At 36.8% G+C, this 17,280-nt stretch overlaps 1 protein-coding gene across 2 annotated transcripts; it reads left to right on the top strand.

The window, feature by feature from the left end:
* Window positions 1-455: 455 nt before the first annotated feature.
* Window positions 456-7,359, top strand: LOC132630292 (cation/H(+) antiporter 20-like). 2 transcript variants are annotated; one of them, XM_060345876.1, is made up of 3 exons: window positions 456-730; window positions 2,309-2,818; window positions 3,728-7,359. In XM_060345876.1, the coding sequence occupies exons 2-3, from the start codon at window positions 2,742-2,744 to the stop codon at window positions 4,122-4,124; spliced, it is 474 nt and encodes a 157-aa protein (XP_060201859.1). In that variant the 5' UTR covers window positions 456-730; window positions 2,309-2,741; the 3' UTR covers window positions 4,125-7,359. The 2 variants fall into 2 exon arrangements, with proteins under 2 accessions (XP_060201859.1, XP_060201858.1); XM_060345875.1 differs by having other exon boundaries at window positions 456-791.
* Window positions 7,360-17,280: the final 9,921 nt, after the last annotated feature.

Raw genomic sequence — 17,280 nt, 5'->3', positions numbered from 1 at the left:
TGCATAAAATAACGTAGAACTAATAAGATTGCATAAATATTCTGTAATTCGTTAAGAGAAGTGATACAATTATTGATTATAACTCATGTGACAATGATATATCACTAAGTATATCAGTATATTGCACTGTACAAACAACTCACCCAATGGAAATAATAATTAGATTCTTCTCCCATTGTCGATCGAGATCAATTAATTTGGATGAAAAGTTGTGCTCTCCGCTGAGGACGGATCCAAGATTTAAATTCTATGAATTCAATCTTTAAGTTTTATCATTTAACTTATTATATTTTTAAAATTTATCAATTTAGACCTTTAATTTTTATACATAAATTTATATTTCGCGTTTATAGTACTGAGTTCAGATGAATCCGATGCTATAAGGCTGAATAGGCCTTTTCTCCACTATATATACCCCAGCAATAACCTTTAGTTTCAATAACCAAAAGCTTGAACTTAGAAAGATACCCATTGTGGGTTATAGTTCAATAAGGTTATTTTTGAAGAATAAGTTCCCATAATTAATAATCGGTTTTAATCGAACTTCTATAAAAACATCATCAGATGGAGTATGGCAAGGAGAGAGTACTTTGCACTATGCTTTCCGAGTACTTTGCACTATGCTTTCCCATTGTTAATTATTCAAACCATCCCAGTTGTGTTCCTCAGTCGCTTGCTTGCTTTCCTCCTCAAGCCCCTTCGCCAACCTAATGTTGTGGATGAGATCCTTGTAAGTTCTGTGCACTGCCGGTCACTACAAGAGAACATGGAATTAGCTACGGCATTTGTTGGTAATTCCTAGCTAATCCGTCGCTAATTAGCTCTTCGCTAATTAGATTTTTCTTATAATTCGTCGCTAATTCGTAGCTAAATGAAATTAGCATGAAATTTTGCTGTTTAGCTACGAAATTTTATCCGTCGCTAATTTCATGTTTTCTTGTAGTGAGTATATTTATTTTATTTTATATAGAGGTGGTAGGTTGATATAAGCTAGTCCAATGATACTTTGATATATCAAAAGTGGCAAGGACAAAATCCTTGCATGCATGATTACATAACTACATTATTCAAGAACAGTGGTGGATCCAGAATTTTCATTCAGGATGTTTGAAAAAAGAAAAAAAAAACTAAATATACACTGTAATTTTTTACCGAGGGTGTTCAAAAGTTAATATATGCACATAAACATAGAAAATTTACCCTATATATACACTGTAATTTTTTGCCGAGGGTGTTCGGGTGAACACCCTGCCCCCAAGTAGATCTGCCCTGTTCAAGAATGCTACGCTAGTCCCTCATGAGTTGTGCAACCGGCCGGACTTCACAATTGTCCCCTGTCGATTGTGAACACGGGCTTCACAATGGATTTGATGAGTTCGTTTTCACAATCACTTTCTCACTTCATATACATATTAGCTGTTTGAGCTTCTCACTGTCTCTTAATTGATCAGCTTGTATATATCGAACAACTAATATTGTTCTAGGACCACATATTAGCCTGTGTGAGTCTACTATGCATCTCTCAACTTCGGAAAAAAGGGCAAAAGCAAAAACATCATATCTATGTACAAACCTTAAAATCGAGTTCCACGCAGTGACATACGTCGCTTATTATAGCTACATGTTTGACCAAACCAAGTATTGTTAACGTGGAGCACGGATTCTTTCTTTCTTTCTTTACTTTTTTGTGGGATTTTCACTTAAGAGAATCCTCAAAATATAGGCGCATTTCACTGTTTGCAGTGCACACACGGTATTCTTTAATAAAAGGTGAACGGATATTTTGCTTTTTGCTCACCGTGTAGCTGCGTACGTGGAGCATGGATATATGTGTAAAGGCACTAAAATTTAACAAATATTTCATTTTGAACTCATATTCTTAAAAGTAGGATAATTAAGTTCAACAAAATTTGAAAGGTAGAACCCATCAAGTTTAAATATCTGTCTTTGGTTATACATTCAGGAGGCGGTACAAGAGAAGGTTACATAGAGTTGTCCCTAATTGTTCGTGTAAGAACGTTTTGGGTTACACCACCCATTGCCTTAACATTTTGAGTTAAATGTTCATATTACATCACACTTATAAAGCTCTAAACTCTAAAAACTTCAATCATAAACAAATTAACTCTTAACCAAGAAATAACTCACCACGTGCAAAATTATAGAAGATTCCCTTTAAGATCAAACAATTCCATGAATTTGAGTATGATTGTATGGGTGATAGCATCTATTGCACCAAAAATTTCAATGAACCTTATTATTACAATTAAACTTTCTAAAAGGAAATGTTTCTATTATGTATTTTCAGGCAGGGATTATGCTTGGACCGTCATCATTTCGGAGGAACAAAGCTTTCACACATTGGATTTTTCCATCATGGAGTACTCCAATTCTTGAATGTGTAGCAAGCATAGGCCTCTTATTTTTCTTATTCTTCGTTGGCCTTGAGTTGGACTTAAACGCCACTCTTAGAAGTGGAAAAAAAGCTGCTGGAATAGCATTTGCAGGAATATTTCATTGCCCTTTCTCTTAAGCATTGGAGTTGCTTTTCTTTTAAGAAAAGTAATCAAAGGGATTGATAGTGTTGGATATGGAGAGTTTTTCTTGTTCATTGTTGTTTCACTTTCAATCACTGCCTTCCCTGTTCTTGCTTGAATACTTGCCGAACTTAGGTCAGATTTAAGTTGCTTGTGTTTTTTGGAGGACCTGATTGTCGTAAGGCTTTGGAATTTGGTAGTAGAATGGTTGAGCATCCTGCTGTCAGGATTACCTTAGTAAGATTCATCCGTCATGAGAGTGATTTTGATGAAGCTGAAAGGTAAAATTAATCCATCTATATGCATTTGTCTTTTGAATTTATAACTTCTATTGCACTAACGTTTTAAAAGTCGTTTACACAATCAAGTTATGATCGCGGTACCGTACTTATAATCTATTACAAGTAAATCTTCATGTGATAAGTGTTACTCAATTGGTAACATGGTCAAAATAGTAACTATATAGATCCGAAGTCCGAATTTGAAGTTTATAGGAATCTACAACAATCTTAAGTTAATTTTCAATAATAATTGAGGGCACTATCAACTATATATAAACAATTAGTGGATATTTTATTACGCATACAGGATATGATCAACAAAAGTTATTGGGTTCCCATGACCCCGTAGGTTACACTTTGGATCCACCAATAATAATTAACATGCTATCACAAGTGAAACTACACTAATAGCTACTGTAAAGAAAAAAAAAATTATACTGTCATTATTTAACTTAAATCTTGTTTTTTGTGCATTACTAAAAAAGTTTAATTAATACATGCTGATGAATGTAAGTATTTTATACACTATCAATGTATTTTAACCTGTTATAACAGGTAAAATATCTTATTATTCAAAATTTTAATTTCACTTATTATGAAGCAGGAAATAATCTCACTAATTATAAATTGTTACTTGTAATTATCAAATTATGTAGTTGAGATATAGCTCTACAGTGGCCAGAGCTAGCATACAAGTTATGGGTTCAGCTAAACTTAGTAGCTTTATGTATAAATTATTAATTTAAAACCTAGTAATTTAAATAAGCTAGAATCCCGACCTCACATATAAGCTTCAGATTCTGATTCCGCCTCTTTAACTCTGCCCATCTTCCCCCTCCTCGATCGACACATCAAAAAGCAAAAGTATCTAAATTGTCGTGTAATGTGTTCTCTCATTCATTCAAACAGGACCTTGGATGATATGACTATTTCAGAATTCAAGATGAGGTGGGGTAAACAAACTATATATGCTGAGAAAGAAGCAAATAATAATTTGGTGAATGAAGTGTTGACAATGGGAATGAGTGAAGAATTTGAGCTGATGATAGTGGGGAATAAAAGTAAGTTCCCACAAGGCATAATGGCAAAACTGTTTGAGCAACAATTAAATGAGCACAATAATTCAGAATTGGGGCCAGTGACTAATCTGTTGGCTTCATCAGGAAAAGGGATAAAAAGTTCTGTCCTAGTGATCCAACAACAAGAAGCTAGTTTTGGCTGTGGAAATAGTGTAAGCAAGGATATTGGGAACTCAAAAGTGGCTAGCTTTATAGATGGTTCAGACACCATTAATAAGAATGTGTGACTAATTTGATATAATATCATTAATTACAAAGTATTATCAAATCAATTAGCTGTTGAATTTGAAGAAAATCCTCTTCAAGTAGTAGTTAAGTTTACATTAATGTCTTGTCCTCTATGTGTTTATATTGAATAAATGTGTTGAAGTGTCACTGTTATACCCTATTTTAACCGGAGTCAAAATTAGTTTATAACATCCCGATAATTCCGGGATTAATTAAAGTCAAGGAGTCGTCACCTAATTATTTATGGTGAATTAGGACACCTAAAGTTTATTAAAGTTAACTCTGTTTTAATGTCAACGAAACTTAAGATTCTAGGTAAGGGTTCAACTAATCTAGAGGGAAGGTATTAGGCATCCTCTAAGATCCATTAACAATGGTTAACCGACCGGACTTAGGTGAATTAATTAGACTAGTAAAAGTGTAAAATATAAGTATTAACCTATAAGGTAGTTGATTTAAACTAAGAATGGGAATTAGTGTTTAAAAGTTAAAGGCCGTGACTAAAATGTATTGTGGAGTTTCAAAAGGGCAGAATGAAATTTCAAAGGTAGTAATGTATGTGAATTTGGTGTTGGTTCTTTGTTTGTAAACATATTTTTTGTATTGCTATATCTTCGGTAAGCATATTTTCGGTAAACATATGAGTTCGGTAAACATATGAATTCGGTAAACATACTTTTTGTTTGTTGATTCTTCATTTCAGATATATCTTTTAGTACTAAAGAGTGATGACAAAGAACAAAGGGACTCTTATTCTTCTTTGTGTTGCTAATTTTTCTAACAGAACACACATAATTAGAGATCAAATCATTCCAATGCAAATAAAGTGAAAAGCAAGCAGATAGATGTGCAAAAATAAAGTAACGGAAAACACATATGTTTAAATGGAATCGGCCCATTTTAAAGTTGCCATCTTATATTTTGCCGTGTGGGCTTCGACCCAGTAGACCTTTTGTCACATATTGCTGCAGATTGGGCTGATGGGAATGACTCGAAGAGATTTCGTTGGGCTTTTCCCAACACCGAATGCGGGAGATGACGAGTCCCTTTGACTCGTATGCGAGATGATCATGCATAAAAAGGAAGGGAAAATAATTAGTACATAATCAATGAATAGGGCTAGACATGTATAATGTAAATTCAAAGAAGGGACAGATCAGTGAAATGGGACAGATCGGTGACATGTATAATGTAAATTCAAAGAAATATCCAGTCCAAAACAAAGCTTCAACCGTAACTAATGTCTTATAAAAAACAGATGAAATAGGCAGTAAGGTCCAAATATCAGACAAGCAGCCAAATGAAAGAACAGGGGAACGATATACCAGACGAAGTTCAGTTATGCATCACATAAACAACCTCTGTCAAGCAGGTACAGCAGAGTTATTTAAAAAAATAAATTCTTGTAAACGAAGTATGCAGGCTGGTTTGAGCAATATACTCACAGTGCAAAATTTGGACTTAAGACTCAGGTTTAAACACACTTTAATTAGACATACTACATCACAGTTTAAGTAGATTCACTAACGACAATAACTAGATAAAAGGCTACTAAGACCATATAATATCACTATAAATGTGCATATATATCCCATATCAAACTAGATTTATCTCTTATAGGCCTTAATCTCAGGCAGTTATGGCATTGTGTAATCATTAAACTTATATGAAACATTTAAAGCATCACGACAGCGTTGTGCATCAACATAAACGTGAATAAACAGTAATCGAACACAGATCGCTAACAAACCTACGTGACTTTGAACAATAACATTTGAGCCAAATCTGGTCCTTTAATCAACGTATTATGAAAACTAACATCTTATCACTTTCTTTGCTAATTGATAAATAAATCACAACAGATATGCTGATCTTCTAACAATGACACCAAAAGAAAAATCCTAATACCACCACTTAACTAAAGTGTGAACCAGAACAGCAAGTAGTCGGCAACTATGTTATCGACCATTAAACTACAATCAGCTAAACACACAATATACACGAATCCTTTCAAGCTACTAATTAAGACCAGATTATCTAACAACAGAGCACACATAAACGAACTGAGCTGATTGAAACGACGGACACGGGTGAACAACAAAAACACTTACCAAATTACTAAAAACTGAAATTAAACAGTTAAAGAAGGGTTGTTTACCTTCTGTTGGTGTAGTGAATTGGGGACGTCAAGGTCTCCGATCTACACTCTATCTTAAAGTAACAGTAGAGTAAAACTGCTTAATATTTCAAATGGGTATATCCGGATATAGTGATTGAAAGTATAAGTATTTCAAGTGGGATTTGAGGCGGCTGATCGAACTCTAACAGAACGGAATTCGAACAAATCCAGATTTAGAGTAATAACGAAAAATAGGAAAATATTGAGTGTCGTGAGAAAATCAGTCCCCTTTCTTGAGACTTTTCAAGATGTATTTATAGGATGATTTGTAGGGTTTTTGGGTTCGAAATTGAGCGGGATTTCTAGTGATCCGTTTGAAATCCGAATCAAATCTTTAAAGTTGATCTTCTTTTCAGATTTCGAAAGTTGTTTTGGCCGTTTGTGTTTGACCAGATCGTGTGTAACATACAAGGCAAGGCAAAATATGCCCCGGTTGAAACAAAATTGGTTTCTTGTTTGGAAGAGGAAAGAGGAGAAAGGAACGGGAAAGAGAGAGGAGCGTTGCACAAAAATGGATAGGCAAAGATCTGTGATGGTGAAAGAGAGACTGCATTTTCGCTGGAAATGGAGAGGTATGACTGTGCACGACTAAGGGGAGAGTGTATTGTAGCCCAAAATGGTGAAGGGAGAGAGGAGTGTTGCACGAAAGTAGCATGGTGAGAGTCTACCATGGCTGAGGAAAAGTGAATCTTTGTTGTAAAAGGAAAGAGGTGAGGAAAAGAGAGGAAAGAAACTGTGCGGCTTCTCTTTTGTTGAAGATAGAGATTTAGGGATTTAATTAAAATGGGCCGGGTCGGGTAAAAACGGGTGTGGGCTGCTCCGGGTTTAAACAAGTGGGCTGCTGAGTTGAAAACAAATGGGCTGGTCGGGTAAATGTGGTAATGGTGAGCTGAATTAATTAGAGTATGTGCTAATTGTTAAATGGACTGGTAATGGGAAAATATGGGCTGGTCGGGTAAGTTGTTGTGGGCTGCTCCGTTTGGGCCATGATTTGGTTGAAATATCATGGCCTTCCTTCTTTATTTAAATTATTTTTTGGGGCTTCTAACTTAATAACTAGTACAATTAATAGTAATTAATATATAGAAAGTAAGGATTTAATAAAGTGTTGATTTATAATTAATTTAACGAGTCCAAAATCCGAAAATAAAAATGATGACGAACCATTTTGAAATTTGTGATAAAGTAATGCTAGTAATGTTGATAGTGAAAATGAAAGTAACGATATTAATAGTAGTGAAAAATAAAAATAGTAGTGAAAGTGAAGTATTTAGTTCGTTAATAATTTTATAAGCCCAGGGAAATAAATTGGAATAAAGGAGGGACAAAATTGGGTGTTAACAGATGCCCCTCTTCGACCGGAGACAATGTAAGAGTTTTCGGGCGAAGAAGTTGACGTAATAGCCAATTTTGTTCCGACCAACAAATATGAACTCGGAAGAACTTGAGAAAATATGGGTTAGGAAAACTGGTGGAAAATATTGTGGGGGCAGAAGGAATTATGGCCGAACCCGTTTCGAGTTGCCTATATCTCGGGTGCTGTATGCAGTTTGAAAGAAGCGGGTCGATATGGACGCTAAGCTTTTTGCCCCAGTGTTGAATTATGGTGAGACTGGGATATAGAAAAGGATACAAGATTGTGAAAAAAGTTGATTGATTAGAGTTTTATCGGTGGATATAAAAGAAAAATTAACCTACGTATCACGTGTTTGTGGACGTAGGCGGAATTGAGTTCGAGAGTATATCCATGACCTTTTCTTGTGAGTTTGATAGTCCTCTTCAGCATGTTTGCCCCAGTTCATTGCGTAAGATAAAGTTTCACGTTGCGCTGTATCTCTGTAGATTGTACTTTCTATCAAAACTGAAATTCATGTAAAAAATTATAAAGTCTGGGGTAAGGTTGGAAGTGTAAAATTTATAAAGAGTGTAAAGTGATAGTAAATATGAGTGTGAAAGTGAGGATGAAGCCGTGTGGCTTATAATGAGGCAGTGTGGCCAAATGTTTTCTTTGGCTGTCTTCAGGAACTTGAATGAATGCGTCATATTTATGCTGAAGATGTAACAATATCTCCCGTTGTGTTTGGAGACTTTAATGATAACAATGAGGCCTCCGGCTGTCTTCTGGGACTCGATGATAAATGATGTCTGTGGAATTTAAGGTAGAGTCGTTAAAATAGGTAAAGTGGATGATAATGTAAAGTAATAAAGTAGAGAGTAAAGTAAGTGTATAGCCGTCTGGCTTATGCAGGTGAAGCTGTGTAGTCATGTGATGTCTCCGGTTGTTTTCGGGGACTTGATGATATGCTGATGAGGTCGTGCAGCCAAACGATATCTCCGGTTGTTTCGGGGACTCGATGATATCTGTGAAATTAAGGTAAAATTATTAAAGCGAATGATAAGGTAATTGATGAAGTAAAAAGTGAAGTAAGAGTTCAGCCGTTTGGCTTATGAAAATGAGGCTGTATAGCCATATGATATCTCCGGTTGTCTTCGGAGACTTGATGAAGTTTCCCGTAAAGTCCGGGATAAAGTCGTAAAGTGGATGATGTTTCTGGTTGTCTTCGGAGACTTAATGATAATTCTTGTAAAGTTCAGGGTAAAGTCGTTAAAGTTGGTAAAGTGAATGATAAAGTAGAGAGTAAAGTCATAGTGTAGCTGTCTGGCTTATGCATATGAGGTTGTATAGCCGAATGATGCCCCCGGTTGTCTTCGGAGACTTAATGATAATCCCTGTAAAGTTAAGGATAAAGTCGTTAAAGTTGGTAAAGTAAATGATAAAGTAATTGGTAAAATAAAGTGATGGTGTAGCCGTTTGGCTAATGCGGAAGAGTTTGAATAGCCAAATGATGCCTCCGGTTGTCTTCGGAGACCTAACGTTGATTCCTGTAAAGTTCAGGGTAAAGCGGTTAAAGTAGGTAAAGTGAATGATAAAATAATTGATAAAGTATGGAGTAAAGTGATAGCATAGCCGTTTGGCTGATGATGTTGACGGTATCGTGACAGGCTAAACTAATGACACGTAATCCTGATTTAATTCATCTTCAATCTCGACAACCTACAAAACAGGTATATTTGTTAATAAAGTCATAAAGTTATTGTGACAAAAATGAAATTAAAGATAAAATTGGAAATAAAGCCGTTTGGCTTTTGAGGCGAGGCCATAATGGGCCAAATGATGCTTTTCTGGCCATGATTGAAAGACTTGACTATTGGTCTCGCGGTGTTTTAATTCCTGCACTCAAAGAAAAATTCTTAGTTTGGGAGGGGGAAGTTGATTTGTGTTGACTCGAAGCTTGACGTTGTTGGCGCTCCATTCGTCTTGTTTGTTTGGATCTTGTGATCTCCGTTCAAGCCTCGGTAGATGAACAGTAGTGAAACAATTGAAAGAAAGTGTTTCATTTGAAAGGTATGTATGTAAGTATATGTATAAGGAAAGATATATACGTGAGTATATGTATGTAAGGAAAGATATATATGTAAATATATATGTATGTAAGTTGTAAAATATTTCTGCCAACTTTAGGTTGCGACACTTCTAAAACAATTGAAACGTTATTTGTCTATATCCTTTCAAAATCTGCCCCAGTTTTGACTTTGAAGGGTATACTAAACCTATGTTATGGTGTGACCGAACCTTATATAGGTTGCCTACGTATCCCGCCAAGGGAATCAGGTCAGAACGTAGTTCGTAAGGTACATAAGTATGGTTTGAGATTTTCTAATAAAGGGACCGAACCCGATGTGGATTGCCTACGTATCCCACCAAGGGAATCAGGTCAGCGTAGTTCTGTCATGTAAATGGTAAAAAGGTTTGTTGGATTTTTATCTAAATATGACTGAGCCGTATGTCGATAGTCTACGGATCCCGCCGAAGGAATCGGGCCATGTGTAGTTCCCCTTACATAAGGATTTTTCTGGATTTTCAGGTCAGCATAGTTCGTATGTGTCACGACCCAGCTAGGGGCCGCGACGGGTACCCGGGGCTAACCACCGAGCACCGCTCGCTCTAACACTCATCTTACTCGATTAATGCTCTTTTTATCACATTTATACTCAAAGCATGAAAAAATCATAGTTTATATGAAAACATAACTACTTTTATATCTATATAGAGATCTTTAGTATATCAAAATAATAAGTGCACATGTACATGAAAATTGTGAGACCATGCTACCCACACTGCGCATCTATGAGCCTCTACTGACATGCTATACAAATAGACGGAACAAGACTCCGTCGTTCCCAAAATATGCATATATATATATATAAGCACCTCCGGAAAATGGAGTGCTCTCAATCAGCTGACTGCTACTGAGGGTCTGGACCAAGCTCACCTCCCTGTCTACTTGTGGGCATGAACACAGCGTCCAAAGAAAACGGACGTCAGTACGAATATTGTACAGAGTATGAGAGGCATGAACACTGAAGAAAAACGAACACTGAAGAAAAACATCAGTAATATAATGAGAACATCAATGTGAAACATCTGGATCTGACTGACATTCCCAAATGAAATAATGCGTGCTGTCTTACTCATACTTATCATCACAACATGTATGCATCATATGCAAGCTGCCCGTCCATGGCGAAACGGTGTGATAATCAACAACATTAGCCCGCGTCCAGGCCTCCCGCGTACGGGGTACCATCTCATGCCGCCCACTAGTGGTGTCTACCCATGCCAGAAGGTCATGGTGTATCCGTATAGCTGCCCGCCTTAGCGGTGACTGCCCGACCAACTAGGCCCGGTGTGAAATGCTCATGCCATGCTTATCATAAATTAATCATAATAATATGCTCATTATAAAATACTTATCTTATCATAGTACCTTCATAAGACTCGAAATTAACTTTACTCTATCGGAGTGACGTAAGGTCGTGATCCCCCGATTACATTATGGAGCAATTATGGACATTCTGCCTCACCTTGAAAGAACTAGCACATGAGGTGAGTGTAGGCAATGAATAACATCATCATCATTCTAGCATCATCATATCGGGTCTCTTATCTCGTATAAACATTTATGGAAGTAGGTTTTTAACTTTTCGGAATGTAAGAACTCACGAAGAAGATAGGAATTCGAGTTATAAGATTCATGCCATTAGAAAGAAAGGACTAGCCTCACATACCTTGGTCGTTTAGCTGGGCTATCGCTCACTTGCTCTCCTTCAATATCACGTCGTCACCTTCATGAGAGAATTCGTATTAACATTAGTTAACCGACTATAAGAACGCATCGTTATCTCTAAAGAAAATTAGGCGGCATTTCCTTCATTTCTACTACCTTTTTCCCCGTTCTATTTCAACTCCTAAACATTTACAACAACACTCGTGATATTGCAAGCAACAATCCTCATTCGTATACCTTAAGCAAAATCCACCATTTTCCTCCAATTTCCCCACATTTTATGGTTTTTGCTTATCATCATAATTTTGCTTACTTCACACCTATTCCATGGTCTATACGTCATTTATAACGTATTTATAATCATAACATATCAACTTTCATGATCCAACCTAGTTATCACCCAACTATTGCACTTTTCATTCCATAATGGTCAATTTTCTATGTCTTACTACAATTCAAGTATCTAAGCCTTCCAATACCTTGAATCACATGGTATAGTCATGAAACATACCTTAAAGGATGACTGAACAAGCTTTGAATGAGAATACTCCTCTAGCACTAAAATCCTTCTTCACCTCTTTTGGAATTTCTTGGAGAAGATGACTTCCAACTAGGTTTCATACACTTTGTTGCTTGGATTTGGTGTTGATGATCTTAGTTTCCCTTTGATTCCCTTGAATTCTTATGGAGGAAGTGTTGAGAGAGTTCTAGAGCATTCTTGAGTTGTGTGGATGAATAATGAAATAAAATGAGGCTTGGGTCCCTTTTATTAATCACAAAACCTGATTTTTAATAAACAATCGTTAGGGTGAACAGTGGTCGTAAACCACAGTTTACGGACCGTAAACCAGTTTACGGACCGTATAGTGTGGTCGTATTTAAGCATATCCAAAACAGAAAGGTTGGCTGATGATCATGGTAGTTTACGATCGAGGTTCACGGTCCGTAAATCAGTTTACGGGCCGTATACCAAGTCGTATTTAACCATTTTCACACTTAACAGAAAGTTGAGATTTTTGAAAGGCTGGAGGACGATGGTGATTTACGATCCGTAAATCACTTTACGAGCCGTAAATCACTTTACGACCACTGGGCTGAATGAAATTCTACAACTTTCTCATTTCCAAAAATTCATGAATCATCACTCCTTACTTAGTAAAACATCACACACTCATACCCTTCGTTGGTCTATTCCTTGTACATGTACGGGGGCTTTTCCGAGGTGTAACAGTATATGTATTAAAGGAAAGGTTGCAAACTAGGTTGTCTAACCTAATGTCGTACTTTGATTTCTTTGTTACTCTCTCATGACGTATGTTATTCATTTGTTCATTTTATGTCACAATCATAGAGTTGACAGACTTGATAAATAAAGTAGAAAATAACAATAATAACCAATTAAGGAAAATCAGAAATGCATTCATAGATTTTGCAATTAAGTTTTCAAAAGATGAGGCAAAGCAACAAAAGTTTTGAGCATGATTCAAGCCTCAATTTTAAAATCGTGCTATTTCAAAAAGTTTTCTACATGTTCAAACTATCAAGACTCCCGGCGAACCAGGGACGGAGTAAGAGTCCAATTCTTCAAAGTCTCTCCTGGTTCAGCACCCCGGATGGTCGGTGTCTCGGTGTAAACATGAATCAACTCTTTTGGGGATATAAGAACATAAAAATGCAAATGATGTCAGTCTCATAACATATTTAGGTAAAGTCATGGTCACATGGAGTCGAGTAAGTCATGTAGCAAATAATTCATCAAATAAAGTCAAACAAGTTGTCAAACAAATGTAAACGAGTATATCAAACAATAACGCGTCCTAATATGCATGTGACCTCTTTGTGCCAGAGGTAGGCCTAACGTTTGTTTGAAGGGCAAAGTGTGCCATAATACGTCATCCCATTGCATTTGGTTAATTAAACAAAGTCTATTTCCCCAAAATAAAGTACAAAAGTAATGTAATATTTATTACATGTCAAATGAGTACAACATAAAGTGTTTCCTAATCTAAGTAAAGTAAATACAATTTCCTATGTCTAACTTGTAGCTCCATTTTGTGATGTCCTTGATCTTCGTCATTTGTTGTACTCCAATGCAAATCCATACCTGTCATAGAAACGTTAGTCATTCCCTCCCCCCCCCCCCCCCCCCCCCCCCTAAAGTTTAATTAGTTAAAGCCAATAGTTCATATTTAGGCATAATTATCCTTCAAACATGCACATAAAGTATGATTAGTGTCACTCGGGGTCGTGAATGTCACGACCCAACCCCGTGGGCCGTGACTAGTGCCCGAGCTGGGCACCCGTACACACTCATTTACCGGAATCGGTATACAAATGGCTTATCCAGATACGAAGGTCAGACATCGTCTCAAGCGGTCGCATATAAATAAATGTATCACACAGAAACCAGAAAGGCTGTCGTAAAACACATCACCCCAAAATATATACATACAGGAATACATATAAGGCGTTAAGGCTGTCATAGCAAATGAGACCGCTTAAGACATAAATCACACAGACATAACCGAACAGTAACTATTCACAACCCACATGTATGTCTTCAGGCCTCTAATACAGACAACAAAATCATATGACGGGACAGGGCCCCGCCGTACCCCTGAATATATACACATATATATATATATATACACAACGGAAGAGTCTATACCAGAATGTGAGCTCCAAAACAAAAGGAGCACTCCAAACAACAGAATAGGTGTCCTAAGCTGGCGGGTCACCGGAACGAGCGTCTGTATCTGCGGGCATGAAACGCAGCCCCCGAAGAAAGGGGGTCAGTACGAAATATGTACTGAGTATATAAAGCATGAAATATAGTAATCAAGATCATAGCTGAAATAAGAAGTATGGAAAACGAGTACCAAAAATCAGTATACCAAAAAGCTTGTTGTTGAAACACAAATAATGCATATAAAAATCATGCATAGGGCTCAGGAACGTGGTCGCCACTCCGACGCTGGCGCCACAACACATCATACTCCAGAAGATTTCATATCTCCGTACAACCCCGAAACACATCATAACATCATAGCACATCATACGCCATAACACATCATAACACCGTATATAAGCAGTACCCGGCCCTCTAGGGAGGGACTCGGGAAACCGTAACACATCATACTGCCGAATATAACATAATGCGCACGATGACAAACCGGCCCGGGACTCGGCGAAAGATGTACTAACAGTATGCACGAGCAGAGTAGTGAGAAACTATATGCAAATTAAAAAAAACATTATTAATTTAGACTCAGCAAATAAGTAAACTAACCAACGCTCGAGGGTTAAGACGATAATTATGTGAAATCCTTTCAAAAGTCGTTAGAGTTATACAAAGGTAAGTCTCGAGGACCACAGACAGGTAGCAACCCAATCCGAGCCCGCCTACGAAAGTTACAAACATAATTCGCTTTAGAACTCCCTAAGAATGTATCGGAGCGATCCGAGCTCGTCTAAGAAAGTTAGAGACATTATTCGACATAAGACTTTTAAGAATAAAAATTATGTATACACGTTCTTTATCCAATGATACAAGAGATCTAAGGACCATAGTTCGATTATACTAGGAATGTAACGTCAGGAAATGAATAAGAATCGTCGACATGCTCGGATCTTATGAATGGAGTTACCCCGAGGCTCGTTTCATAGCTTACTTGCAACTAGGACATGCCAAAAGAAAGAAAGGATAAGCTTTACATACCTTGTCTGCTCCTTAAGCTAACCCGAACCTAAGCCTCGGATTTCCCAAAATCTACAACAACACCAATAAATATCAACATTAGCTACAGATCTTAAGAGTTTAATCCTAAACTAATCACTTTGTCTATGAAAATTTCGGCAGCATCTCCCCTGTAAATACAACCACCCCGAGAATTCAACTCGGCCAAATTTATCAACAACCATACCAACAGTCATTCCAACAATACCAACAATCAATTTAAAACGCATTCTAACATTAGTAACCCGCTTTAACATAATTCAATGGCATTCCGTTTACATTCCCTTCAACTACATACAATCAAACCAACACCAATGCTCGCATACTCAAATACTAATCCGAAGTCATTTAAACAAAATTCAAGAACATTTCAAACAATCCGCACAATATTCAAAACAATCCAACCAAAACTCCACTTCACCCGAAACCTTCCAAATTCAACAAGAACAATAACAACACATTTCCTCCTTTCAAATTCATGAACTACACCAATAATGCACATGCTAGCAACATTATTTTCCATAAATACAAGAAGTGGTATTAAAGTCACATTAACTTCTAAAACAACTCTCCAACAATTACAACTTCAACTAGAATTATTAAACTTTCACTTCCATCATAGAATCCATTACAACAACAACCAAAATACTTAAGTAAAATTAATTCATCCTTTCTACACAACACCTACACCTACACGGCTACAACATAACATCCATATTTTCATGAATTTCATCCGTTTCTACATACTACAACATGCACAAATCATTTCTAACACATAGAAAAGGAGATTAAACCTTACCTTTTCACCACACTTCTCACTTGGCTAAGGTTATGAATTTGCAACAAGGAGTGGTTTAATTGCTCCAACAACTATCTCATGTTAAAGAGGACCTTCCAATTAGTAGAAATGCTAGAAGAAAATATTTTTTTTGATCAAGATTTTTGGACCTCAATTTTGGTCACCATGGCCGAATGGCTCCTCTTTGTTCTCTCCAAGTTTCTTGAATTTTCTCAAGTGTGAAGATGATAAATGTGATGAATTTGTCATCTTTCATGTACATATATTAAGCTTCCATGTGGGCCTTGGCCCACACCAACTTGGACGGCCACATGGCCCTTTTATTTCAAGACCATTTTTTTTTGTTTTGTAATTCATGAAAAATTATTTTCCTAATTCCAAGTTTGCCCTTAGCCTTCCCCAATATTACCATGAACCACCTTGTGAATTTTTCTTTTTACCCCTAGCCTTTCTTAATATTCCCGCATCAATAATTTTCATAAACAACTTGTGTATTAAACAAGATCAAAATATAGCCTTGCCCTTAACTTCTCGCAATTATCTTGAAATATCCGAATGTACAAAATACGGGATATAATAGTGAACCCGCTTGGACGTTTGGATAAAGTCATCTAATGGGTTTAATACACCAAGGGTATTAAACCTCCTAGGTCATGAAATGTATGCTCCTAATAAAGGGTGTTGGTTAGCTCTATTCTAGGTTGACTAAGAGGGGGTTTACTAGACGCAAGGTTCTCGAGCGGACAACTCGAGTGAGAAGGCTACGCGGTCACACGGAAAATCCAGACACCCCGCGCATATGCCAACTCTCCTAAAATTTGGGTTTTTGAAAGAAATTTGCGGGTGCGCAAAACACACCTCGCGTGTACGTGTGATAGTGTGAATTTCCAAATGTGGAGAAAACTGATACGGAATGACAGTTTATATCAAAACAGTAACATTTAAACAGTTTATAGCAAACAAACATTTAGTAGCATGTAAAACAGTTAACAACAAATAAAGTAATTAAAACAAACACACAAAGCCTATTTAAACTAAGTCTGTTATGGTTAGAACCTAAGTGATCCCCAGCGGAGTCGCCAAGCTGTTATACCCTATTTTAACCGGAGTCAAAATAGTTTACAACATCCCGATAATTCCGGGGTTAATTAAAGTCAAGGAGTCGTCACCTAATTATTTATGGTGAATTAGGACACCTAAAGTTTATTAAAGTTAACTCTGTTTTAATGTCAACGAAACTTAAGATTCTAGGTAAGGGTTCAACTAATCTAGAGGGAAGGTATTAGGCATCCTCTAAGATCCATTAACAATG

Source organism: Lycium barbarum, chromosome 3 (genome assembly GCF_019175385.1).
Source record: "Lycium barbarum isolate Lr01 chromosome 3, ASM1917538v2, whole genome shotgun sequence".
NCBI classification, from domain to species: domain Eukaryota; kingdom Viridiplantae; phylum Streptophyta; class Magnoliopsida; order Solanales; family Solanaceae; genus Lycium; species Lycium barbarum.
The sequence above is the reverse complement of the archived record's forward strand: the minus strand, read 5'-3'. Positions and strand labels throughout refer to the sequence as shown.